Source organism: Bactrocera dorsalis, chromosome 5 (assembly GCF_023373825.1).
Source record: "Bactrocera dorsalis isolate Fly_Bdor chromosome 5, ASM2337382v1, whole genome shotgun sequence".
Taxonomy (NCBI): Eukaryota; Metazoa; Arthropoda; class Insecta; order Diptera; family Tephritidae; genus Bactrocera; species Bactrocera dorsalis.
This window is the reverse complement of record NC_064307.1, coordinates 5,706,168-5,733,743: the sequence shown is the minus strand read 5'-3', so window position 1 is coordinate 5,733,743 and position 27,576 is coordinate 5,706,168. Positions and strand designations below refer to the sequence as shown.

General features: G+C 40.7%; 2 protein-coding genes across 2 annotated transcripts in view; one reads left to right on the top strand and one right to left on the bottom strand.

The window, feature by feature from the left end:
* Positions 1 to 27,576, bottom strand: part of LOC105226437 (ATP synthase subunit b, mitochondrial) — a 459,686-nt gene that overhangs the window by 194,535 nt on the left and 237,575 nt on the right. The gene's annotated exons all lie outside the window — the stretch shown is intronic.
* On the top strand, positions 912 to 3,148 carry LOC105226449 (uncharacterized). The gene is made up of 2 exons (XM_011205322.4): positions 912 to 1,862; positions 2,248 to 3,148. The coding sequence occupies exons 1-2, from the start codon at positions 976 to 978 to the stop codon at positions 2,717 to 2,719; spliced, it is 1,359 nt and encodes a 452-aa protein (XP_011203624.2). The 5' UTR covers positions 912 to 975; the 3' UTR covers positions 2,720 to 3,148.

The following is a 27,576-nucleotide window of genomic DNA, read 5'->3' as shown; positions in this document are numbered from 1 at the left end:
TCTCCCTTATATGCTCGTGAGTGTTATTATTGCAGAGTTCTTGTTTGCACAGTTGTGCCGTGGACTGGCGCATGCCATACGGACTGCCATTTGGCGCTTGCAATTGAACTTGAACTCGGCCACGAAAACGTTTCAAATTACCGTTGACGGGTGCAAAAGGTAGCAGCCGAACGCTAAATGCAGTTAAATGCTCATATGCATATTACCTATGCCGGGAATATATAGTATATGTATGTATGTACATATGTATATTTCAGCATTTTGATGTGTTTTGTAGCTAAATAATTGAGGGTCCTCATTCTGAAATTATTTTCGTATAAAAAGTGGAAGACCTACTAGTGCCGAACGTCTTGCACACTCTTTATTAAAATATGCCAATGTATTGAATATCAAGTATTTTTCACAAAATGGCATAAACAGTTACATTCTAATATACATAACCCTACTAATATATACTTCGTTAATTTTATAGCGTTACAATCACCATTATGTGAAAAGCTGTTCCGAAAGTCTAGTCATTTTCCCCTCAATGCTTTTCGCTCTCCAATTGTAATAACAGTATATGTATTTCTTTCTTATCTTTGCGATTAAGCGCATTTCGATTTCGCAACGTTTGTTTTTTAACTGTAAATAAGTACGTGTATAACTGCGAATTTTGCGTATCGCACGTTTTTACGCTGAGCAGCGAATGCGCGATGCGTTCCAATGAAATATTCTACATGTTAAGCCTACAGAGCGCAACAAATCAACAGAGTTAATCTTATCTTGTCGATAGGCGATAACCCAACCTGCGCTTGCCTCAACTTTACCTGCCTTTAGCACACTCTTTCATTTGGCTAATAAATTACTGATAAAAATAATAAAAAAAATCGAGCTTCCGATTATTCTGTGTCGCCGGTAGTGCTCTAAATATCGAAACGCAATTCAGTCAATAAAGAACGGTGGTCAAAGCATGTAGTATTCGTCGGCGCGTTAATGTACAAAGTGGTAGCAATGTCGGATGCCGAGTCGGAATCGGAATATACGGATCATTCCAAAAGCCCTATATTGGGAAGGACACTAAAACCCGCCAAGCGTAGGGTCAGAGTGCGTAAGCGTGGAAGTAGAAAGAATAAGTTTCAGGGCACAAATCGACGAAGAAAGTATCTATGCCTTGCCGTAGCAGCACTGGCGATCATCTGCTTATTGGCAGTATTTATATCGATCAGTGATAACAACAACACTGACAATTATAGAACAAGTGTACGTGAGGGAGCAACAGAAAGCACTGCTTTTCCTAGGAGGAAGACAAAATCGATAGCACTTTTAAATTTTCAAAGAGACAAAGAGCCTACGTTCCATAATTTAAGGAACAATTGTTCCGTTACAATATGGGACGCCGCTCAATTGGAAGACTCTCGAAGCTATGATGCTATCGTTATAAATTCAACTCTTGATGATATATTAAGCGGTCGTGAACTTATCAACGTGAACCCAAACGATTCACTTATCATTTTCGGTTCAGACAAACCGTTACAATACAGTAATAGCGGTAATATATCGTTGGCGAATTCCCACTTGCGTATTTACGATAAAATATTTTCATACTCCTTGAAGTCCGATTTCATTTATCAACCATTTAAAATATGGCGAAAGAATGATTCGAAGATTATGTCGCCCAATTTGCAACCAGAATGGGATGCGCCGCAAGCGAACTTCACATCACAGCAACTCAGAAATTTCAGATATGAAAGTGTGTTGGACTCGTCCCCATTGGCATTGACCATATTGAATGGACCCTGTCATGTCGCGCGTAAGGAATTGATCGAGCGTATAACCCAAAATATGGACGTGCACACTTATGGCGAATGCGGCGAATATAGGTTGGTATTACGGCTTTGAAGGTACTTATTAAGATAAGGGGTGTACATAGACTTTAGGAGTTTTGTGTTTTTGCGAAAGAAATGATTTGTATGAACTGTGGCTTCAAATTATTACAAAATTCACAAATATCTAAACAAGACTGCTGAGACTAGTGTTTGCAGAGCCTTCTATTGGAGTATGGCTGACCTAACAGCTGATATTCTAAGAATTTAAGGTCACAAACGTATAAAAGTAAAAAAATAGTCAAAATAGCTTCGTTAGTGTGTGGAAAATTGGAGTCGGTACTTTGAATCTTGCTGCTGACTAGCTTTTCTCTTATATACCTCAACGAAAATCTTGATATTTCATTCTATTTTAATGTTTTATTGTTGTTTTTATACACAGCTGTGGCGAAGATCTCTGCAAATACATACCACGAAGTCGAGGGAATAAAACATATAAGTTTTTCTTGGCCTTCGAAGAGGAACTGTGCGAGGACTACGTTGGCGAGAGCTTTTTCAAAGCCTTGGGCTTCAGCTTGTTGCCAGTAGTCTTCGGCGGTGCTAATTACACGCGTTTCGCGCCCCCGAACTCTTACATAAATGCTCGCGATTATGCGAGCATACGCGAACTAACTGAATACTTGCTCTACTTGGACCAGAATCCCGAGGAACATATAAAATATTTCACATGGCAGGAGAAGTATTACCTCCTAGAGACTCCTTATGACTTTAGGGATATTTGCGAATATTTGACAAATGCTGATAAAGTCAAACTAGAGCTTGACGCATTGAAGGCAACAAATACAACAATTGCGGGTTGGTTAAATGAGAATAAATGTCGACCATATGAATTGCCCGAAGCGTGGACTTCGTGAGACTTTGCTGCAAGTTGTGAGGGTTCGAAGCAAATTAAAATAGGCATTAACCACACGCATATATATATACATATGTATGTATATATGTATACTTATGTTAAGTTATAGCAAAGTACTTGTGTAAACAAGATTAATTAGTAGCAGCGAGCAATTGAATGGGCATTTTTCGCCTTTTCGCCCGTGTTGCCCGCGATAAGATTGTGCGGCTGATATAGCCCCCCATTTATATATGTATGTAATATTAGTTTGTTTGTGTTATATGATTAATGTGATACAAATTTATTTTATTTATCTACAGTATTTATTGAACTTAGATAATATTTCTTACTATTTTTTTAATAAATTTTTTCTATATAACTAAATTAATGACTCAGAATGTCATAAATTTGCTCATTGATAAAAATAAACGCATTTGAGTGCATCCATAAATATGTTTGTTCTCAATTTATTGGACTGTATTAGCACTTAAGGCATTTAATTAGAGTTTTACTGCTGTTGGTCTGCCATATACCGCGTCAGAAGTGAGAAGCCAGCACTGCAGTAGGAAAAATAAGTGCTACTAGCATTTGCAAATAAGACATTAATAACCAATATCATTTCACTCTTCTTCTTACGCTGTTTCTCGCATTCATGTCCTACGAAATCTCGCCCATATTTATTGGGAATGGCGCTTGTCCCATGGGCAACATTCCACTCGTCGGCACAACTACATGTGTACTCACTAAATCATTTCAATATTTACAAATGTGTCGGGGATGTTGTTATTTTATGCTTCGTGCCACAGGCGTCCTTTAATCCTTCGAAGCACCTATTTACTCTCAATGTATGCATAAACATAAGCACAAACACGCGCGGCTACCGATGAGTGGCGTTATTAGGTTTGCAGTAGCCGGAGAAGCGGCTGCGCAGGCCAATGACAACAACTGAGCCGCCTACAAAGGACAATAAATCGTCTGACCGTCGGAGCGCACACGGTGACACGGGGACACGGTGTTCTCGTGTCAACAACAAAACAGAAGTCATTCGTGTCGCCACGAGTCGCGTCGCAGAAGCCAAGAAAGCAAACGAATACCAAACCTTTACTAAGAATAAGTGTATACAGTGCTGGGCAAGTAAATGAAACCAAAGGAATTTCAACTAACTAGAAATGTGGACCAAAACGATATACGACATACATCGGTAGTCTTAGTTATTATAAAGGGCATCTCTTTGAATGTTGGAAAATGCTTCGCCTACTTGAAGTACTACAAAGAACTCCATACAAGTTTTGCTTCTGTAGATTATACGAAGTAGAGTTCCTCTACTACTTGATCTTAAGTATTCCTGACCCAATTTTAAAGATGTCAATCTTTCGTGGATCACTCTGTATTTTAATCGCAGCATATTTGTAGCCACTCAACACAGTTCAAACATTATGATAATAAAAGTTTCCCCGATTTCCGGCTGAGTTGTGCGACCAATTATCTCTTTTTTTTAAATAGGGGGAAGCATCGAAAGCAGGAGTGCGGAACTTTAATCTGCCAAACCTAACCAGTTTCTATCTCGAGACTTTCCCACGGAACCACTGGTTAAGTATTACTTCATGGGAGGAACATAACATTTAAGTCTCCCGTATTGTGCAGACTCACGGACTCCTAATCTGTTGAAAGTCTCAGTTTCGTCATTATGAAAGCAGGCGCTTCCATTTCTCAGTCGACTGACACATGAGTGTCGTTAAGGTATCTTTGAATAGCATGAGTAGTAAAATTATACATATTCAGAGTCTTCTATATACTCTGTACACGTCGGACAGTTCGGACGAATGTCATTGTGCAATCTCTAAATTTAGCTTCAAAAGCAACCATGTCTACTAAGTATTTGGGTCGGATGGAAATCCAGGTCCCCATGTCGTCCGTCTATCTACAATGGACGTCCAGAATAACTTTCTTGGTCCAGCGCCCTTTTGATGAGGACTGCCACCGCTGCTGTTGTTTGTGCAAATAATGTAATTTCTAAAAGTTTCGCTAAAAATCCAAAATGGTGGACTTTGACACATTCGATCGTGTCAGTTAATCGTTGTTAGTATAGCATAATAGATTGCCATAAAAGTTGGGGGTCCCAGAGGAGAAGATGTGGTCAGTCTTCTACAATTTTGTCTAATGAGTGGGCTTAGGACACCGCATATCTTTCAGTTCGGTCTGGATTCAATTGTATTAAATTATAACAATTTATGTTGTCTTTTGCCTTAGTAAACTTGCCTTCCATCTTGAAACAGCTACAAGTCGGTACGGTATTTCAAGTAAACATTTTATGGCCACCACTGTATTTGTATTTGATCTACTTCAGCTCTATATGCTATGCTTACTCTTCGGCAGCTGAGCCAACCACTGTGGCTGTCCTGATTAGCGATCCCTCTAATCGCGCGGATGCTGTGACTATCCCTAAGACGCCATGTTTTCGTGCTTGTAGCGCGGTGAGCTGCCTTTCGTCTCGCCACTGTTTCTCTAGCATAAATAATTCTTGCCTACATAAATATGAAAGTGGCATGAACTTGCTCTGTTTTTATTTTTATTTCGTTTGTCAACGGCTGCCGAGCATTATGATTTTAATTTGTCGCGATCCCAGCTGCACCTTTGCACCAACACCGCACCCGCTCTCTCGACCATAAGGACCTTTGGCTTCACAATCGAACCTCGTACTTGTTCCGCATTATGTTATTTCACTTAATTTATTGTTATGGTCCACTTGGGATGCTCGCAACGGCACTCATATGCAACCGCGCATGCGCCAAGCGGCAAGCTGCATGAACGCCGTTGAATTCCAATTTACACTCACACATCGTGCACTCGGCAAGCTGGCTTAAAATTAGTATGACGCTTGTCAGGAAATTAGATTTACTGTTGTTTAGTTTAGGCGAAGAGTGTGAGCAGATGTGCGCTGAAGCGAACGCAGGCTGCAACAAAACGGTAAACACAAAATTGAAGGATACGCTGAAAGGATATACCTTGTGTTAGCAAGCATTTAGGCAAATTAACGGTACAGTGAATGCCTTCTAATGTCGAAAGTAGGAGACACAGCGGCTGTTACCGTCGAACGAACAAAAGCGAAGCCAGAATAAAAAGCAGACGCTGATATTTAGGGGTGATGCCTCATGTTGTATTTGTGCGAAAATATGCAAAAAGTGCTTTGGTACAACCTGTGCGCCATATGGACACGTGTCAGGGGATCCTTTGCTGATCTTAATTTCCGATCCGCACGTCAACGATGTGCCGAAAAACACATCACGAAGCGGAAGGGTCGCAGCACGAGCACAAGCAACGCTCCATTTCCCGCAAAATGTGCCAAAAACACCATAAATTGTGGTCGCGAACGCGCCGCTACCCTTTCCACGCTCCCCAACTGCGTTCACTGAGTGCGGTGTCTCGTTTTTCTTTTCACGCTATTTTATCGCTGATTGCGACCAATTGTCGGTGAATTGCTGCGTCGACAAGCATGTTGATTGCGGACCACAACTGGCGTTCACTGGCAACAATCGTCAGCCGATCTGCTCAGCGCACAGATGACGCACTCCATGTGGCACACACACACACCCCTCCGCGTGCGTTGGTGGGCATTCCTCGATCGCTGCGTTCAGCTATCTTGATGAGCTACCACAACCGCAAGCCAACGGCGCACACGACACCGACCCCGACGTCCGTCCCCAGTGAGTGAACGCCAGAGCTGCTTGCCGCTCGGAGGCGGAGGCGGACAGGTTGCGGTTTAACAAGCAGTGTCACCGCCTCCGCGGCAGTGCATTCAAATTCTTGTGCTCTTCTTCTGGTATGTATGTGGAGCAAATGTTGTTGTGTTGCCTATTCCTTTGTGTACTGGTGTTTTTGCTGTTGCGATGTCTGCTCGCGATAAAAGTTGTGGCAACAAAGCGAAACTGTTAAAATTGCGCACATTACTCATAACGCTTGTTGTTGCGTTACCACTACACTGTTATCCTGCGCCGCATGCCACATAGCCACAGACACACACACGCGCACTGCGCAAAAGCGTGTTCATCGAATGGATTTAATTTAAATTGTAACTGGCTCGCTGCAACTGCTGCAAGGATAACATATGCTCATGAACAGTTATTGCCAGTCGCGTCGTTTTTCTGGCTTTGTTCGTCCTTCGGCACGTTGGCATGCGATTCTGCACGGCTTGAGGTTCACTTGGTTACTGTTGTTTGTATAACACGTGGCATTTGTTCACTGATTGCATCGAACTCGTATCGCCGGTTTGCGGGAGCAACTCGTCAACTGTTTGCTCGAAAAAAGGTTATGTTTTTTGAGGCACTGCGAATTTACTGCAATTTCTCCCTACTTTTGGGAACATGTGTATGTGTCTTAAACCCTTTTACCGTTCACAACTGCTGTTCGCTTTTTTTTCACAATGTCGTGTAAAGTTTCGAGTCGGTTTTTAAAATTAGTGTGCAAATTTGTTAAAGAGAACAGAATTCAAATCTTCTCTATGTATTCTAAGTAATTTACCCACAATGAAGTAATAGTCAAAAAACAGATAGTGACAGCAACCGACGCCATAGTTTTCACCATCCTTTTGACATTTATCTTCAGTAAGGTTTGCCATTTCATCATGGAAAGATATACGATTCAACAACTAGTCGAAATTTTTAAAATCTATTACCGAAATTTGGAGTCAGTGGCTTCAACTTCAAGAGCGCTACGTCCTATTTACGGTCGTCATAATCGTTCTGTCATATCAATATTTCAGCGTCCAGTGGAAATATTTGAATCCACAGGCGCAGTACAAAATATTCTCGTGACAGCGAGACAAAGAAGTGCCGTAGTAACGAGAATATTGCTGCCGCTAGCGCATCAATTGAGGAAGACCCAAATCAGTCTCTCACACGCAGTTCTCAAGCGCTGGGCTTCTCCGTGACGTCGTTGTGGCGAATTTTCCGAAAAGATCTTGGCCTGCATCCGTGCAAGATCAAACTGACACAAGACTTGAAGCCGCTTGACTACCAGAAACGTCGTATGTTCGTTGATGGTACTGAGCATCAACTTGAAAATAATCCGGTGTTTCATCAAAAAATCATCTTCAGCGATGAGACTGATTTTTGGCTGAATGGCTAGTTAAGCATACTACGCGTAATTAGTCAGGCGGCAATACACGCTTACTCCATGTTTCATCATCGCATCCCGAAAGAACTACGGTTTGGTGCGGTTTATGGACCGGAGGCATTTTTGCGACGCATAGTACTTTTTCCATATTGATCAAGACCTACACTTTACTGTGAATGGGAATCGCTACCGCTCAATAATAAACGAGTATTTTTGGTCCGAACTAGATGATACGGACAATATGTGATTCCAACAGGACGGCGCCACAAGTCATACAGCGAATGTTAAAATCACAGACAGCCCAATCAATTGGCCGCTTCGGTCTAGCGATTTGACGCCGTTAGTCTATATCGTGTGGGGCTACGTCAAGTCTATGTTCTAAGCCAGCGACGATAGAAGAACTTCGTACGAATATCGAAGGTGAAATTGCAGCAGCATCGGCCGATTTATGCTAGAAAACCGCTGAAAATTGGATTCAGCGTCTGAACTTGTGCAAGCGTGTCCGTGGTGGCCGTCCAAGAATGGCGCTCTTATTGAAAAACTCGTCAGTTTTCAAAACATCAAATCAAAGTTTGGAATCCAACGTGGGATATAATATAAAATAATCTGTTTAAATGTCATCATCTTTGGGTCATAAATATTATAAAGATTTTCAAAGGAACATTCCTCGAATCGGTTCAAGGATGCAGTGGGAATTATAGGATATTATTTCGACAATGTACGTACTTGAAGACCTTAAAACGGTGATAAATCATAAAAGAGTCTCGATACAAATACATTGAAATCATCGTGGACTACTTCAAAATGGTGAAATTATATAAAAATTTAAGAAGAAATTGTGTTGATAAAGACAAAGTCCAACTTTTTTAAGATACCTTGCAAACAAAAAAGTGAACTGCTAATATCAACCTCTGGTAATATGAGGTCACCTTCGGTTTGACAACAGCTGGTGCGAACTTTTTCACTCTTCCACATTAAGTCGAAGTTGTCAAAGTTAAAGATGATACTTTTCACTTTCGCCTCTCTTCGCGCTGCGAGTGTGTGACGATCAGTTAATGTCAAAAATCTAGCGGCGACTAACACAGCGACGCGTCGGTGGCTGCAGACTGTCAGCGCCGTTGCGTGTAATTAATCATTCCGAAGTCAAATTTGTGATTTTTACGAGCAACATGTCAGGCGGCGGCAGCGCAAATGCCAAAACAATTAAATGCCTGGACGGAGTGTGAGCGGCCAAACGGATGAACATACAAACGCACGAGTGTGAGTGCACGCTGCGACGCATCCGAGCCATCACTCGCAGGATTTGCCGCGTCGACTTGAAAAATGCTGATTCATGTCACGCCAGGGCCGAGCATGTGACAGCACCAGCAGGCGCTGCTTTTGTTGTTGCTGTATGTTTGCACGTATGCAGTTATGAGCTGCGTTGTAAATATTTTGTTATTATTGTTATTGCCGCTTATACAGTTTCGGCAGTGATGCGCTCGTGTTCAAATTATGTTGTATGCTTAGTGCACGTTCAGTTGTTGTTGCTGCCATTTTGGGTTGATATTTTACCGTCTTTGCGGCCGACGCCCCCGAATCGGCGCAATTTAGTGGCCGTGTCACTGCTGAGGCGTCTGTCAGTTGGTTCGTTTTGGGCGTTGCTGCCACGGCTGTTGCCGCTGTGTTCGTCAGTTGTTGTTGGTAAATAAAATAAAATGCATTAGATGACGCGTGGACCATAAAATAGATTTATTAATAAAATTTTATGACCTCCAGCAGGGATGTGCGGTGCTGTGTTGTGACATTTGGTGACACAGAATTATGATTTTGATGATTTTGGAAACAAATGTCGGGTAAAATTTCGTCGCGATGATGCGTGGTTTCGGAATGCCTATATGAAGGAACTGTGAGGCAAGAAACTCGCTAAGGGGGAAAAAACTGAAGTGGTGATGTATTTGGACATCTGTTTTGACTTGAAAATATTTAAATATTGCAGTGCTACTGCCAAGACCGTTTTGCAGAGTAGACCTTGACAGCGTGGAAAGCGTAAATACAATGAAAAAGGAAGCTCTGCTACGCTTTCCGGGAGATGCCAAAGGTGCTATGTCGGTGATAAAGACTAGGCCGAGGTGTAAACCCAGTAAGGAGGTGTTAAAAGCAAAAGTGACATATAAAGCAGGGGAGGAAGTTCACGAAAGGCTTAACTCCAAGCCCAACCGGACGAATGAGAAAGAGTAAAGGTTGGCTTGGGCTACAGCAAGAATAGAAGAAGGCCGGAAACATTACGCATCGAGGCCGTAGTGCAAATTCACGGATACAAGATACGCAAACCAAATCGAGGATAGAATTGCAGCCAAAAGGCAGCGGTCTGTTGATAATCAAACAACGGTGCCAGCAAAATTATCGAGCAAAAAGAAGGCCGCTGTAAAGCCAAACGTCAGACTCGATCATGAGAAGTCCACAACATCCAAGCGGCAGCGACGGCCAGCGAGATAGCCAAGAGGCATTTAATCGTGCACTCATCGATCGAAGCACTCCCTGGACAAATCAGAAAGGAGAAATGGAAAGCGGTGGAGATGAAACGGTTTGACGCGCTCTTCGAAAGACTACATGGAGATCCAACTTTCCGTGGAGTGGGGTGGCTCAACGGCAGCTGATATCTGTAGGTAAAGGAAGCCGTTGAGAAGCTTCAAGACTTGTGTAAGAGAGCCGTTCTGGAAAGAATAGGCTGCAGATGCATTCCATCCATACGGAAGGCGAAGGTTCTCATACTTCGCAATGTAAAACCGTAGGATGGTCTGCGGTTTTTCAAGAGACATAATCCTGATGTGCCGACGGAAGATTCGAGAGTGCTGAAGGTTATCAACTCTGGCAAGCAGGATGGTAGTCAAAATTACATCCTCCAAATTAACAAGTCACATAAAGCTCCACGAAGCAGATAGGGGAGTGCCTGAGCCTCAACTCGATCCCAAGAAAAAACCCGAACAAGAGAGTGAAGATTCATCAAAGAAATCCACAATGAAGCAATCCGGTCACCTCTACGTGAGCAGCTGTTTACATAGTGGGATATCCCCGAAAAGTGCGACTTAGAGATTCACGTGTCAGTTAAAAGTTCGATTAATATAAAGAAATTCGTTCGAAATTTGAGTTCCAAACGCTATCGACAATGCAAGATTTAGGGATAACTTCGAGTTATCGAAGTTAGAGTTACTGGCGTTCAGCTCTAGTATAATACGCTGGTTATAAAATATAACATAATCTCTCCTTCGGAATTTATTTCCCTATTGCTAGGAATGCCTTAAGTACACATATTAATTTTAAGCCAAAAACTTGGTAAATATTTAGTTCACACTCGAGTTCAACTAACTCAAAGCAAATATAGGTATTTGGTGTCTGAAAGCTGCCAGTGAAATAACTGCAAGGCGTAACGGAATGTCAGTTAGCAAATAATATCGAAGAATTTCGATGTCAGCTTACCCAACACCTCTTCATTTAATTCTAGTTAGCGGCATTACACAAAGCTCCACACATACACACGAATGTGTTGCATGCAGCAGCTCGGCGCATGCCTCTGCATAACCAAGCAAGCTGCACTCCTCACGCTTGCGATCAGCGCCACCGCGAGGATGAAAAACTTTTTCCAGACAGCTTAAATGCGCCGCCAATGAATTCAGCTAATTTAGTGCTTTTCTCTAGCGTTTCTCTCCTTATTTGTGGATGCTATTACAATGCAAATGAGTGAAGAAGGGTGCCGAGCCGCAAGCCGCCAGCCGACAGCCTCCCTAGATGTCTTTAGAAAGTCAAGTGCGTCTCAAGTTACCCGCAAAGCAAATAATATAGACGACTGTGTGTTTGAGTATGTAGTTGTGTGCGTAAGTGCATAGGTATTCATTCATTGAAACGGAACCGTGCCAACAACGCTGACGAGTTGAACAATTGATCAAATAGAATAATTTATCAAAACGACTTTGGAAAACAAATATCGGTAATAGAGATGCAACGCCGCGGTGCTCGGCAAAGCACAGAAGACACTGCAACATATAATACATACATACACACAAAGCAGTACTTATGTAAATTTGTATAGGCACCTTCCCTAGGTGCCTCATTTGTTTAAACAATTTAGTCGGACAAAGCAATTCAAAATGACATTTGTTGTTGTTTTTATTGTCCGCGTATTGCTTAGCTACAAGTACGAGTATTTAGATGCTTAGCTTATTAGTGTCTTCGGAAAATTATGTTGTTGAAACTTGAGTAGCGTTATTGCCTCAACCCGCTAGTTTTCAATGTTAATTAGACAGAAAGAGCATAAATTTGAGTTGATTTCGTTTAAATTAGATTCTTTACTAAATTACATCTGATATTGAAGGTGTGCTGTTATTTGAGCGCTTTTATTTTGCTCTGAAATTTAATATATATTTAGTTTAACATCTAAGTGACACTCCAACCGGGCTGTCTTATAATAATTCGTTATTCTTTTTATACAAAAATCTCATTATGATAAAGATGCATGCTTAAAAAGTAGTAAAGAAATATGAGAGAGGAACTAGGAAGATCTAAGTGTATTTTTCGAAAATGTAGCTGCTCTTTGGATGATGGAACACAAATAATATAACCTTGACTCCTTGGAAAAAAGATGCGCCCGCATTGGCAGGATAATTCCTTACAGGATCATCTAAGGTAAAAAAATGCGTGTTTTAGTTAAAACCTTAACCTAGAACTTGAACGAAAGAAAAAAATTGATAATTGGAATTTTGGCCGACATTTTTACAGAAAATTAAAATTTCGCGACATTTTTTTTCAAATAGTCTAAGTCTTTATGAAATGTATCTTAAAGACCTGTGTAAAGTTTTATGCAGATCGATTGAGTAGTTCCGAGAAATCCCGCCAACGGACTTCAAAAACATAGTTTCGAGAAAAATGCGTTTAAATACGGTGCACTTAGCCGAGCTAGCCTCGAGCCCATAAGCTCTCAAGGCTCTATCGCCGAAACTATTACTCGGTTCGACTTAAAAATTTAGGAAAATATTCGAGAGGTATTGTAAAATTTAACAAGGCAATAAAAATTCACTACTTTGAAAGCAGTAAACCCATGTAAACCCTTAAGATCATAACCTAGGTATTGGACGAAGCAAAAACAAGCAAATTGAAAATTGTATTTTGGCAGTTGTTCTTACAAAAAATGGAAATTTTCGTTAACATTTCTATAATTTTCTATTAAATGGTTGTAGTTGAAAAAAAAATAAACATAAGCCCTCGTTCCAGACCATGAAAATGGTTACACACAAACCTGTGTAAAATTTCATTAAGATCGGTTGAGTAGTTCGCGAGAAATCTTGTCGAACGACTTTGAAAACACAGCTTCGTGTAAAACTCGTGTAAAACTTTGAGTGACTATATAGCTGACCTTGAGCGCGCAACTTTTCAAGGCTGCATCTATAAAACTATTACTCAAATGAACTTAAGCAATAAAGACAATATTCTAGAGGTGCCGCAATTCTACGACAATAAAAAATCGATTATTTGAAGTCGTGTAACCCATGTAACCCCTTATTGATAGACTTAGGCTCTGGAATAAGATGTGTTTATGCACATTTAGGAATAGAATTGAGTTTTAGTTCGTGGTGGTAAATGTTTCTGACCAGAAAGACTGCTAGATGTCATTGACAACCTTGTCGAATAGCTTCTCGATTATTCTATTGACTATGAGTTTGAACTACAAAATATATTTATGAAGGATTTATGAAGGTGTACGCTTTGGCAATGACATCATAACAGTAAATGTCAAGTCTAACGATAATATATATGTCACCTGATGACAATCACAAACATATGAGTAGTTTAGTAGTCTAGCTTTCTAGGACAAGAAGTCGGATTGGATTAAATTCTCCAAAGTTGGAAAAGGAAAAGCGTTAGAAGACAAAATTGGATGATCTTGATAGAGTCAACTTGCAGAAATAAGAATGGTACGCCTTGTGTTTTTGGCTTAATTCTTTGAGGCAGTAATAAAGCATTCGAAGAAGATAAGATGAGGCACAACATCATAGAATATCGTTTGACACCACTGCATCCAAGAATGGTACGAAATAACAATTATCTCAAAGGTTTTGAACAGTCGCAGTGAGTTCCTCTAACTGTAGGCGGAAACCATGATATAAGTATGTGTAATAGTTCTTTTATGTACATTAAAAATTTTTCTCCTTACGAAGTACTTAGTTGTCAACGTAAGCGAAATTTAGGAGCAATTTGTGGTCGGAAGAAATAAGGACACAATATTTCGAGAATGCTCAGACGTAAGCTCATGGAATGCTAACAATTTTCGGAAAATGTTTTATGCAAATAATGCAACTCGGCACTTACCATGATAAGCATACATACATACACACATATTAAAAGGTTTAATGCAAATTTATGCATTTGCAATAATCCAAAGCAATAAAATGGCAATCCCTTTTATTTTTTCTTCAACGCCTGGTGAGGCATGTGAAGCCGCTTGCAAGGACACTAACAACTGGATATTACATGAGCGAATATATATATATATATGTATACATATATTTATGTGCACTTGTAGCTATTTCCAGATGCATATATGGCCACGAGATGTAATGGAGTGATGACAGAACAAATAGCGATGCTGGGAATTTCGCGGCATGTGCTCACACATACACACAACGCACAACACTGGCGAGCCTTGTTGCTTGTATGCGAGAATTTGAATGTGTGCTGTTGTAACAAGTGATATTGGCGCTCTTTTCCATGGAATATGTAATGCATTCGGCGTGCAATTGTCACAGATCACGTGACATTGATAACGGATAACGCATAAGGGACACGGTCGCATATAAACCACATGTGTGTGTGTGTGTGAAAAGGTGAACAAATAGTTTTAGTTTTGTTTGGAACTTTGAGTGGCGGCCAGATTATGTAGTGTTGCATCAAATGTCATAAAAAGAGTGGACCAACAACAACCATTCCAATCTCATATGCGTGTGTGTCCACGTTTGTGTGCACAAATCTGCTGCTGTTCGCATCAACTAACAGATAAACACCGTGATTTACTGCGTGTTGAGGTTAAACGCTTGTTCTAGGCATTTGCCGGCAGTGTTGGTAAGCTTCTCTCTCGGCGTCAATCCCGAATGTTTAAATTTGTCTCTAGCTTTTGATTGTATGAGCTGCAATGTGGTGGTTGAACCCTTCACTTTTTGCGAAATAGTGACCTACAGCGAGCGAGTCAATTATTACCAGATTTCTGGTACCAAAAATGATTCTTTAGAATGTTTTAAGTTTCGATGGGTTTCATAGGCGGAACTTAGTAAGACTATTATTCTTAGTTTATCTAACCGCGAAAGAAAGGTATTTAATAGAACTTGACTTTCTGATATTCGTTAGACCCCTTTGAACGCTTGTCCGTTGGGATACGCAGAGCTTCTGAGTACGGATCGAAACGACCATCGTATATCGTCAAAGCGCCTAGAGCTCAATATAAATTCTACTCCTGCCAATTCGCCGGGTTCGTGGAGAGTATGACAACCTCGGTGCTTTAACCGTTGTCTAGCGAAAACTGGATAGTGCAGGAGAAAGTGTGTAGATATTTTCACCTCATCTTCCTCCCTGCAGCTTTTGACAAGTTGCGTCCTTCAAAATTTTTAGCCTCACCGCGTGAGTGCCAATGAGACAATGCCCAGTTAGGACACCTATCATTGCGGCATGATTCTTTTGCTTTCCACTCTGGACCAGACAGTTTTCGCAATCCCACAAGTGCTGGTTGCTGACCAACACTTGATGAGCTCGCGCGAAGCCATAGATCAGCCTCAGCCTCGATACTTTGAAGCTTGTACACCAAAGTTTTGAACATATCACAACCTCTCTGAACACCACCGGTTTAAAATATGTTCTAGACAAGTGGTTTAAGAGTCGCCGTCTTTTTTCGATTGTGGCTCTCTTATCGAATATTTCTCTCAGGGATTTATATCGGCTTGAACAGTACGGATGTTAGCCACATTCCAAATTCTTGTACAGACTCGTCAGAATTATGCTGACAGATAAAAAGAGGCAGATCAAGGCATATTCAGGAGTGTATTATTTAACCAATGGAACCAACATTAAGCCTATAATTTTCACTTCGAATATTGTCCAATATAATAGGAATATGAATCCCGCCGCCATGTCCATAGCATAGTTGCATTTAAAGCGACACCACGAAGCTTTGGCGCTAACATCGAGCTTCAGCGCTCGCAGTTCACAGCCACCGTTGCCATTTCATATCGATTACACGCTCAATGGCATTTTAAACGTTCATTGTTTACGCTTGCAATCCATTCTGGGCTGTCGCTAGGTGCGCTTCGAGCTCTGTGGCACGAGCTCTGCCGCAGCCGACGCGTTTCACCTCCGTTGCGTTGAACGGCGTGTGGCGTTGGAGTGCGTGTGGCATTGCCGCCTGCTGGGTGCGCACAAATTGAGTGGGCGCTGTCTGGCATTGGCCGCTTGTCACAGTGCGCCCGGATCATAACTCACTTCATCAGTTTGTTTACAGTTTGCTTTGCTATTTATTTCGTCTGCAGAGCATTTAGCAACGCTATTATATTTTTGCGCTTCAAGTGAAGCTTAAAATCTGTTTGTCTTGCTTTGTTTGCCTGATTTTTTTGTTTCGCTTTGGTTTGGCACTGACATTGACGCGCGTTCTCGCTAGATTTTATCTGAGCGCGCACAAACATGCGAAACGCCCACTTCGCCTGCCAGTCAACGTGCAGCGCATGCCCTTGCACTTACATAACTTACCTGCGCGCTAAAGCTCATGCTCGTGTCTATCCGCCAGCCTTTAAGTGCAGCTACCATTACGGCTACCGCTTCGTGCTATTCCGCCCCACTCACCTTCGTTGCCTGTTGCACCTATGTACTTGACTGCCTGGCTGACATTCACTCAGGCGACAATACACCGCATTGACAACAAAGCAATCGAATTAATTTCCATTTTTATGCCAACAAGGATGTGATCTTTTGTCACCCTCTACTCGCGGGAGGTCCTTTGGACCAATTTGCACCCGGGCGCCGTAGATTAGTAATTTGGGTAGGTGAATAATACTTTCTGAGTGCATTTCTGGCACCTAACAGTCGACTACTTATAAGGTTAGACTTCAAATTTTAGCGAAGCTCGGCCTGATTGGATGACGTTTAGTACATATAAATATATGTATACATATGTAGGAGCATAATGTCGTCAAGTATTCATACTTGCATTCATGTATAGCCGCTGGCTGAACTTGTCAAATTTGAGATTTACACACTCTTCATTAAAAAAGACACACTTTCCCTCAATATATAACAAAGTAATAAGCATTATTAGTAACCATCATCTGCTTGGAATCGCTAACCAAAGTATAAATAAACCTAAGCAGGAGTAATGGTTGGAATATTAAAGGAAAAATGCTTAGCGATGGACAGACGACTACGCATACAAAAGTACAAAAAAGGCTTACGATGGTTCAGTTTTTGGTTAAAAGCCTTCAAAGACAGTCGAGAGATCGTTGAAGACATGCAACGTTCTGGACGACCTTTGAGCTCGACATCTCTCGCCAGTCCGTGCGAATGTTTTTGATGAATATTTTGGGTATAAAACGCGTTCTTGCTTGACTCGATACGATAAAGATGATTTTTTTTTAAAGAGTACCGTAAACAGGTCTCTATGGACATGCTTGAACGTGCGAATTCCGATCCCACATTCATGGAGAGCATTATAATTGCCGCTGAGACATGAGTTTATGAGTTTTACATGCAATTTAACATGATTGTAGACTAGAATCATCGGAATGTAGGAGAAAAAACGAGCAGAAACCAAAAAGACCACGCGAAAGCCGCTCAAAACTCAAGGTGATGTTCATTGCTTTTTCGATATTCGTGCTTTGGTGCATTAAGCATTCGTTCCGGAGGGACAGATGGTCAAAAGGAGTTCTGTTTGGCCATATTGATGCGTTTGCATGAGAACATCCGTCGAAAACGGCCGGAATTGTGGAAGCACAATTCTTGAATTTTACATGGTGATAATGCCCCATCGCATCGAGCCACGATTGTGACCGAATTCAAAGCCAAAATCGAAAGAATAGCATCGATCAACTACGGTATTCTTCAAAATTGGCTCCGTGTGATTTTATTCTGTTCCCCAAACTGAAATTGCCGCTCCATGGAACCCGTTTTCAGTCGATCGATGAGATACAATAAAAGTCGCTGAAGCAGCTGAAGGTCATCCCAAAAAATGCTTATGAAAAGTGTTTCGAAAACTGGACAAATTGTTGCAGCTAGTCTGGTGGGGATTACTTTCAAGACGAAAAAATAAATATTTTTGAATAATTAAATATTTTGCCTTTTAGGTTGCCGTTAGCAACGCCACAATATTCGAACTAATTGTTAAGATCGCACCACTATAGTAGCTATAGTATATCAATATCTGCAATCATTTGGTATGTGAATAGTTGTTAAAACCATTGCTCGGGTGTGAATTTTTCGCTCTTCAAAACTGACCGCAGAAAACAACAACGTATTTCCAACTCATCAATTGATTCCTGCATATGTTCCAAGAGCCAGGCATTCCTGCAAACTTCCGCCACAATTCTCTAGCGCTCCTATTTCGATGGCCGTATATGTATTTGCATAAATTTATGCCTGCATGAAAAATACATAAAGCAAACACCAATTAATTTGAAACAACTTGTTTGGTTAGCTGGTAAGTAGCTTTTAATGTCAATTAGTAAATTAATCAGATTTACACCTAATATGTACAGTTATGCCTGCGGCTGATAAAATTAATTAAATTGCACTTGTAATGAGTTCAATTACTTCGACGTTAAATGGAAAGCTGTGCGTGTTGGTGCACTAAGCAAATTCACCCTAATGGAAGCGTTTAATTTAGTGCACTTCAGTGATGTGTGAAAAATAATTTGTTCATCCCTCCGCCGCCTCCACCATATACTTATATTATAGTACATACAAAGGTTATAACAATCAAATTTATAAACGCAAATTTTAGCGGCCGTAAAGCCAATTTTGTCTTTTGAAATAAAACGGTAATAATGGCGATGAGCACTTCAGTGCCCGTTTGAAACGAAGTAGCATGGAGGAACAAAGCTGAAGGATACCTGTTGCGTGGAGCGGAGGTGGCCTTGCACGAGTATGGTTTTAAAAAGTCGATGGTATGTGCTCAAACTATCTCTTCGACCTTTTTCGCTTCCTCACTGCTTCGACCTTAACACTCTCCCCCACTTAATCCACAGCGACCATATTTACAATCGGGACGAAGGAGTACAGACTTGACCTCACTATTGCAGACGATGGCGTTAAGATTCCCACTGTCGATACTTCTATTAATTTAGGTGTGACTTTCGACAGCTTGTGCTTCTTCACTCTTCACACGACTGCGATTATTGCCAAAAATAAAGAGCCGCAACAAAATTCTCAAGTCGGTGGCCGGCAGCTCATGGGAAAAGACAAAAAACGTTATTGACGACATAAAATACAATCGGCCGGCCGCCCCTTAACTACACCGCACCGATATGGTCCTGGATGCAGTGAAACGCAGACAAGGAGGCTCCAGACATGTCAGAATACTGTACGCCAAACTACGACAGAATGCCTCTTGATGTCTCCTATTGAACACCTGCATAATGAGGCCTGTATGCTCCTAGTTAAGGAGCATAATGAATACCTCTGCAAGTATTTCTAATGGGGTACTTTCGCAGAAATCTTCCCTGCAGTCATCTGCTTGAAGCGGAACCGCCTCCTATGAGCATCATGTGGTCCTTCCTCAACTACGCCGACGACATAAAACAATACGCCGACTTCGGACGCAGCGAACTTTAGACATGCACTGACCGCCATTCAAAGTGGAACTATTAACTCCCTCTCAATGAATGACGTTCTTGGAGTCAAACCACCAGCCTTTGAAGTCGAAGAGCTCGAGTTGACGCGAAAAACGAGTGTGATCCTTGCGCAACTTCGTTTTTGATACTGTAGCAGGTTAAACTCCTACTTTTCTAGAGTAGATTCTGACACATCAAACATATGTTCAACGTGCAATGAGTCCCCATATGCCACTAGCCATCTTTTTGCCCTGCTAACCTTACTAGTGCCTTGTGACTTCGTAGTGTCGAAAAAAGTGGATCGCAGGCAAACATTGAATACATATTTTCTATTGATCGGATCATCTTCTGTTGATATCGGAAAAAATATAACCAAAAGTGATCGATCTTAAAATTACTCCACTTCACTCAATTTTCCGAGCACAAATTAATAGAGAGGCAATCAAAACAGAGGAAAATAAAAGTGCACGACATACACGCCTACAAATATACAGGTATGTATATATGTAAAACGAAATGGAATCCCACAAGAAACTTGTAAACAAACAAATTAGGACTCGTTGTCGGCTACCGCGGCGGCTGCAATAAATATGAGTGTATAGAGAAGCTGCCACGGAATCAACAAACAGTGCCACAACAGCTGCAGGTGAGAAGATATTAACAACATCACGCCGAGATGCACGCACACACACACATACACTTAAACATATACTTATATGCAAACATCTCCTTATGTGTATGTGTTTGTGTATGTTTTGGTGCATGTGCACATCAAACACTGGCAAGCGCATAAACAGGCACGCACGCTTGCTCTGCCATGCAACGGCAGCAGCACGGTGCCACATGCGAGGCAGCAGCAAGTGGCAAGTGGCAAGCAGTGCGAAAGCAAACAAAGCGCTGAGAAATCGCCTTGGCACAGCAGCTTTTGTGAACTTTCCTACAAATGCACATACCCTCGTGCATGTGTGTGTGTGCGGTGCCGCCACTCATGTGCTTACATACAGACTCATTCATTGATAGCTGCTGCTCACTTGGCACTTACAGTTGTGTGCCGATTCAAGCTACTTATCGCTTGTTGATATTTGCTGATCCTCAAGTAAACGTTTAGGGCGCTGCTGTTGTCGTTGTTGTTGCTGGTGTTGCTGTTGTTGGTATGTGGTGCACGATTGCAAGTACATAAATGCGCACACACATCCGTATGTGCCACTGCGGGCGCATGCAAGTAGCTTGTCCGCTGCATCGCCGCTCGTTGCATGTTTGCACAGCCGTCTGTCGATGGAGCCGCTTTGCTCCGCGTCGTCCCGTCTTCGGCCGGAGTCCGTCGATGGGTATGTAATTTGTGCAGTGGTCTACTTGAAGGCGTTTGAAGTGCTCATTAACATCAAAGCGCCAACGGCCGCCCACTTTAGAGCAGGCCACACACAACCGCACATCCATCTGTATTTGTGAGTATGTGCATGCCTGGACTTGTGGAGCTGCATTTGAGTCTTATTGCATGATTGAACAGCTTGCATAACAGCATTATTATTGGAGGGTAGTTGTTCCAAGGCCTCAGACGAATTACACCATATCAGTGTAAAATCTGTGATCTCTGTGGTTTCCATAACAGAAGTAACCAGTAATGAATTTCCTAACAATTAAGGGTTAAGCCATTTACAATTTTGTCTGATATTAGCTGTCTTCAAAAATAAACTTAATATATTACCTTGAACCTCAACAAATATAAGTCAGTAAGTATTGAATCCTAGTGGTTTGTACTAGTGGGTCTCATGTCAAAGGATCAGCAATATCATCTTTCCAATCGAATTTGGGAATGAGATCAACCAATAGCACTTTCACATTTCCCCATCTGTCAGTTCGTTTACAAAAGTTTTGGTGGTTTTAATAATTAATTAATTGGTCGTTTTCAGTCTGACTATTGCAAAGAGAGAATCAGTGAACAAAAGAGCAAAGTAAAATATATTTATTAGTATCGGTTTACCTATCATAGAAACTTTGAAGGGTTTGAGGTGACATTTCAGCTGAAAGTAACAAAAGCGTAAGCTAAACCTGCGACCTAAGGAACTCTTCGTTGAAAACTCTACAGCAAAATCGGCGGGACGACTACTGGCTGCAGGAGAATTTACACATAGAACCATCGGGCATAGCTCGGTGGGCAATGGCGGTTGGACAAGCATCGACTACATGACCCCACTTTCAACTGGGAAAGAAGGTTCAAAGTAAAAATAGAAAAAAATGTCTGGCGTAAAGGTATGTTAGCTACGCGCAACACTCTAAACATCTAAACAAAGGGCTCGAAAAGAGACGATGGAGTTGGTGCGGAAATATACTGTCCGGAGTTGAGCACAAGGCAACATTTTAAGTTACCGGACCACTGCAGTATACTTCAAGCTGAAGTCTTTGTTATAGCGTAAGTCGCGGAGTTGGCCTCTAATGTAACTTCGTACCGCATATCGTCCAGAAGTGTCTTGAGAAGCAGGGCAGCAGTGAAAAGTGTTGCCAGAAGAAAGCAACTTCACTTCTACTGAATGCCAGGTCATAAAGTCATCGAGGGCACTGAAATAGTGGATGAGATTGCCAAGAATGGTACGGTGAGCATCCGAAAACGTGATAAACATTGGAAAACCCATGTATAGTTTATACGACGAGATCGTGGGAGGCATGGTAAAGAAAATTAAAACTCGATGGAACGAGCTACCTCAGTGCAAGGCTGCAAAACGTGCAAAACGGTAGGTCGGAAGTTCACAAAACTCCTATTGCCACTCGATAGAAGGGACTGAACTTGTCCTGCATGGGCAAGACTACCCTGTAAGCATCTGGGAACGCTTAGTTTGAAGAAGTTCATTGACGCCAAAGAAATGAAAGATATGACAATTAATCCACCTACACGCTTATTCTCACTTTCCACCGAAGTGCCATTCAATACATAGAACGATTACTTCATGTTCTTGTCCACACGATATCAAAGCTAGGTTTAACTAGACAGCTAGGCATCCTTTCGTCTTTGTTACAATCTCAAATGTTGGATTGTAGTACATATATTATTGACTCTCTCACGGTGTATCTATGTAAACTCTATGAAAGCTTCAAACTCTCATGATTGGTGTCACAATTACTTGAAAACCAGATAAGTAACCTATCAATCGGCGTATGAAGATAGTATGGTGAGTTTAATATATTCAAACTGTTATAATGCCACAAATTTGGAAGTTCGTGTAGCACAACAATGATTCGTTTGCTTCCGTTCTGGAAATTTCGAAATTACGATTTACACTGATGCAAGTTTTACATTGATGGAATAATGTCTCTAACGGAAAAATGGCAAAAAGTGGTCGAACAAAATGGTACATATTTGTTTATTTATTTGTTATTATGGTATAAAACAAAATTAATTAAAATTTGATAAGAAATACGAAAAAACTTTTTCGACTACCCAATATAAGCTTATTCATAAATAAAATATTTGTTTCTCCTAAAAATTTAATAAAATACTTAATCGTCACTAAATTCCTTAATCAGGTCAAATTTCTCTGCGTTCATTATTGCCTTGTGGTGTTTACTTCTACTTGCTCCAATTTTTGTTTACATAATCAAATGTGCGGTATGGTATTGTATATGTAGGAGATTAACTTAGGCAAATATAAAGCAAGTATATCAAATTGGAAACATCCGGATAATTTAGAAACGGCAAGCGAGTCTACGACGATTGAGCGTGAGCGATGCATCAGCGCCAGTAAATTACTTAATAAAAGCTTTGTCGCTAACGATCCGCTGAACTCGCCTTGCTGGGCATGACGTCAGCCGTGCTGCGACAAAAGATCGACGAGAACCTTGCAGTTCCACATATACATACATATATATGGGTGTGTGTGTGGACTCATTTCGATCGCTGCTGAAACGCTGCATCCTGTTGAAGTTCATTTAGTCGCGCCGCGAGCACCAGCAGCCATACATAAGAATGTGCGCGTGTGTATGTGTGTGTGCGAGCAATTGCCCTGACACTTTTAATAATAAAACTGTTTATCATTTTAGTACAATTCGTCTAAATACTCGCATCTAAATGCTTTTGAATTACAACAGAAATTCAGAAATGCTTACGACTCACTCGAGTGGGCGTCAATGTAGCCCGGTACGGCATGGTACGTAAACTGCGACCTTACATCTGTGGCATATATGTGTGCTCTTTGTTGTAAAGCTACTACAATCAGTGGTCCGTATGGTCAGCATTGATAATAAAACTAGGCGTGATTATGGCATTTACGCCACTTATACGGATGACATACATACATTCATACGTGTGTGTAATGGAGAATGGTAATGAAGACTTGTGAAATTTCGGCGCCTACAAAACGATATGACACAATTTGGATTATGAATCACATATTCAAATATTAAAATTTTTAGCAGAGAACCTCATAGTGTGCGTGACGCTAGTTTTAAGTATATTTACATATGATTTCGTCCAGGAAAACTATGCTTTCACAAAAATATATAAAAAATAGAAGTATGAAGATTGCCTTCACATTTCTTGATTAGAGACAAAAATAAATATTAATCATCGAAATCGATTTCCGGTTTTTCAGAATATTCTCCTTAAGATCTTACAATTTTGCATGCGTTTGAACCAATTATGGAAGTATTGTTGCTACTCTGATTGAGGTATCTCCAGAATATCCATTCTGAATGCATTCACTGCCTCTCACGATGTCGAAAACTCTTTCCTTTTAGTTTATTTCTTTATGTTCGAGCATAAAAAGAAGTCATTCGGTGGCAAGTCAGGACTTTATGGTGGATAACTCATCCGATGTTTTAAGTGTCCAAAAATGCAGTTGTTTCAGTCGACGTGTGAGAGCTCGCATTGTCATGATGAAGAGAGTTCGAACTGTGCCGGGTGGTTTTGCTGAATTCTTGAAAGACCTAGGGCCAAAAAATGATTGTGTACCACTCAGAATTTACTGTTCTGCGTTTTTCTGGTCATATGATTAGGAAGTGTCCAGATTTTTCAACAAAACTTGTTTGCATACAGAACCAATAGTTTCCGGAGCAACTGATTTAGACGACTTTCACAAAATTCGTCTTGAAGGGATCTATGTATAATGTCGATAGAATGCGCTATTCCTGAGTTTGTCCATGACAAGAATAGTAAAAAATACTCACGCGTAAATTTAATCACATTTTTGACCGAGATGAAGATTTTAAGTTACTGTATACAACACAAATAGCGGTCGTATGTCAAAACGTTCTGGGTATATATGTATAACGAGAGACTTGTGAGTTGCCAGTTTGCAATACTAGGGTTGCCAAATCCCGAAACCTGAAAGGCAACCTACGTATTTATGGACTAACTTGTTTTAATGCTCGTATTAATATTACAATAATAGGTACCCAATAACAGTAAAATTGTAATAAATTCAGTGAAACAAAGGAACATTTAATTCCAAGTCTTTTATGGTAATCGATTTGAATGATAGTTGTTGTTAAGCACACACACACACTTAAATACAAAGTGCAAGTGCACTACTCCAAGTATACATCATCCTTCACTCTTGAAGTGGGTAATCAATCATTTAGAAAAAACTCATCACAATTTGCACATTTATGGATTGTCACGTCTCTGCACACACACACACAGAAACAGATACACTTATAATACATATGCAAACAAGCCTCGTTTGTATGTGGGAAATTGTTTACTATCATGGAGATAAATATAGAACCCTTAGCGTTAGGATAGAGGTGTTAAAGCACCCAGGAAGAGGTACTCTGACTAGGTAGGGAGCAGTCTGGAAAGTTTTACTGTAGGTAAGGAAATGGACGAAGCGAACTTTAAATAAGTTGATACAGGGGTTTCCAAAAAGAATGATATGATTTCTTAAAAAAAAATAACCGAATTTTTAAGTACATTCAAATGTTTTATATTTAATGTGAAGTGCAAACGATACAATTCAGTTCTGAATATAACATCAGTCAAATGGCCTCCACGACTTCTTTTGCAGAAACGAGTTCGGTTTCGAGTACTTTTTCCACTAAATCAAGTCGTATGTCGTGAGCAGCATGATCAATATTGACTTCTAAATATTGAAGAGAGTCCGGTTTATTGTTAAAGATCAATGACTTCAAATAACTCCACAACAAGTAGTCTAATGGTGTTAAATCCCAACTCCATGGAGGCCATTCAATGTCACAATGTCTTGAAATAATCAAACCTTTTTCGCAATAATTCGGTTGTTGTACTTGCTATGTGGCATGTAGCCCCGATTTGTTGGAACCGGATGTTGTCAAGATCAACTTCTTTCAATTGCGGCCATAATTAGTGGGTTGTTATCGATCTATATCGCACTCCATAGACAATGACGGTGTCACCAGCATCATTTCGAAAGAAGTACGGAACGATGATGCCACCAGACCAAAAACCACACGAAGCTGTCAATTTAGGTGAATGTAATGGTTGTTCATGAATATTTTTTGCATTTTCTTCTATCGACAGTTTTGTTTATTTACCACACTACTCAGAGGAATGTGAGTCTAATCGGAGAAGATGATTTTCTTAAGAAATCGTTATCGTTGCATAAGTGGCTCCAAGGCAAATTAGCAAATTCACGACGTTTACGGTGGTCCCATAGCTTCGACTCTTAAGTGAGAACAATTTTATATGGATGCAAACCCAAATCCTTTCTCAAAACTCGCCAGGTTGAGGTTTGAGATAGTCCAAGTTCTTGAGAACGTCTTGGAATCGACAAATTGCGGTCATCAATAACACTTGTCTGAACAGCAGTATTATTTTCACAATTTCGAGCGGTTCTTTGTCTTATTGGCACTTGAACGTAACGTAAAAAAATATAAAAATATATACGCTCGAACTTTGCAAAAATTCGAGGAAAAGCGAGTAATAGGAAACGATTATTGTGACCATAAAATCGCAAAAGTTCACGAAAAGTTGCAATAGGCGAACGCCGAAGCAACACTTAGAAATTATATCGCCCCCTTGCAAAACCCGATATAATTGGTATGAATAATGCTGCTGGTAGTTCTGGCATTTGATATATAAATGGAAAAGTCTTCACTGTCTTTTAAAGAACTTAACTTCCAGCAGGGATGGCACTCACTCTGCTATTCACCTCCCTACACACCACTTGCTACAGAAATATTACCAGCAAAAGCTGCATACGTGACACCATCCACTCCGGGAAGTACATTCATACACCGCGTCTCAATTTGTCTCTCGTTGACTGCTGGATTAACCGAGTTACTGAAAAGAAGACCAAATAATAAGTCACACAATTTTGAATATTCATTTTACAACTTTTATGGCGCTACGTGTGCGCTTTCACAATGAAATGCTAGCGCCAGCCACAGTGAGACAAATTAAATAAAAGCGTTGTCACAAAATATCAGTAATGCAGCATCAGGTCCTAAAGTCTAAGTATTACGAGTACCTTATAAATTAGCAACTTATTCATCAGAGTGAGGCGAGATCTTGGCCTAAGGAGCGAGCATAGCTGCGTCAACTTTAATATTAGCTATGTTCTTTTTATTTCTACGGAATCTTTCCAAGTTCGCCTCTTATCAATTGTAATACCCAAATATATTGAACATAAAGCCACTTGTTGCTTGAGGGTATATACAACTTGTACGTACTTTTGGGTATTGATGCCAATGTTCCATTTGGTGAGCCATGGTTCAGAGCATTCAGTGGCATCTGCAATTTTTTGGAAGCAGTAGTAGGGTTGCTACTTGATGCTAGTAGTGCAGAATCATCAGTATACATAGAATTTGAACGTCCGATTGTTCAAGTAAGACTTTAGCAGCAAATAATAAGACATTGATAGCTTTTCCTTTAATTTGAATAATAGGCCTAGATGCTGCTATAAGGTCTGCGGGTAGAGCATTGATTCAGAAAAAGTCTATTTGGAAGGTTAAAGAAAGAAAGACT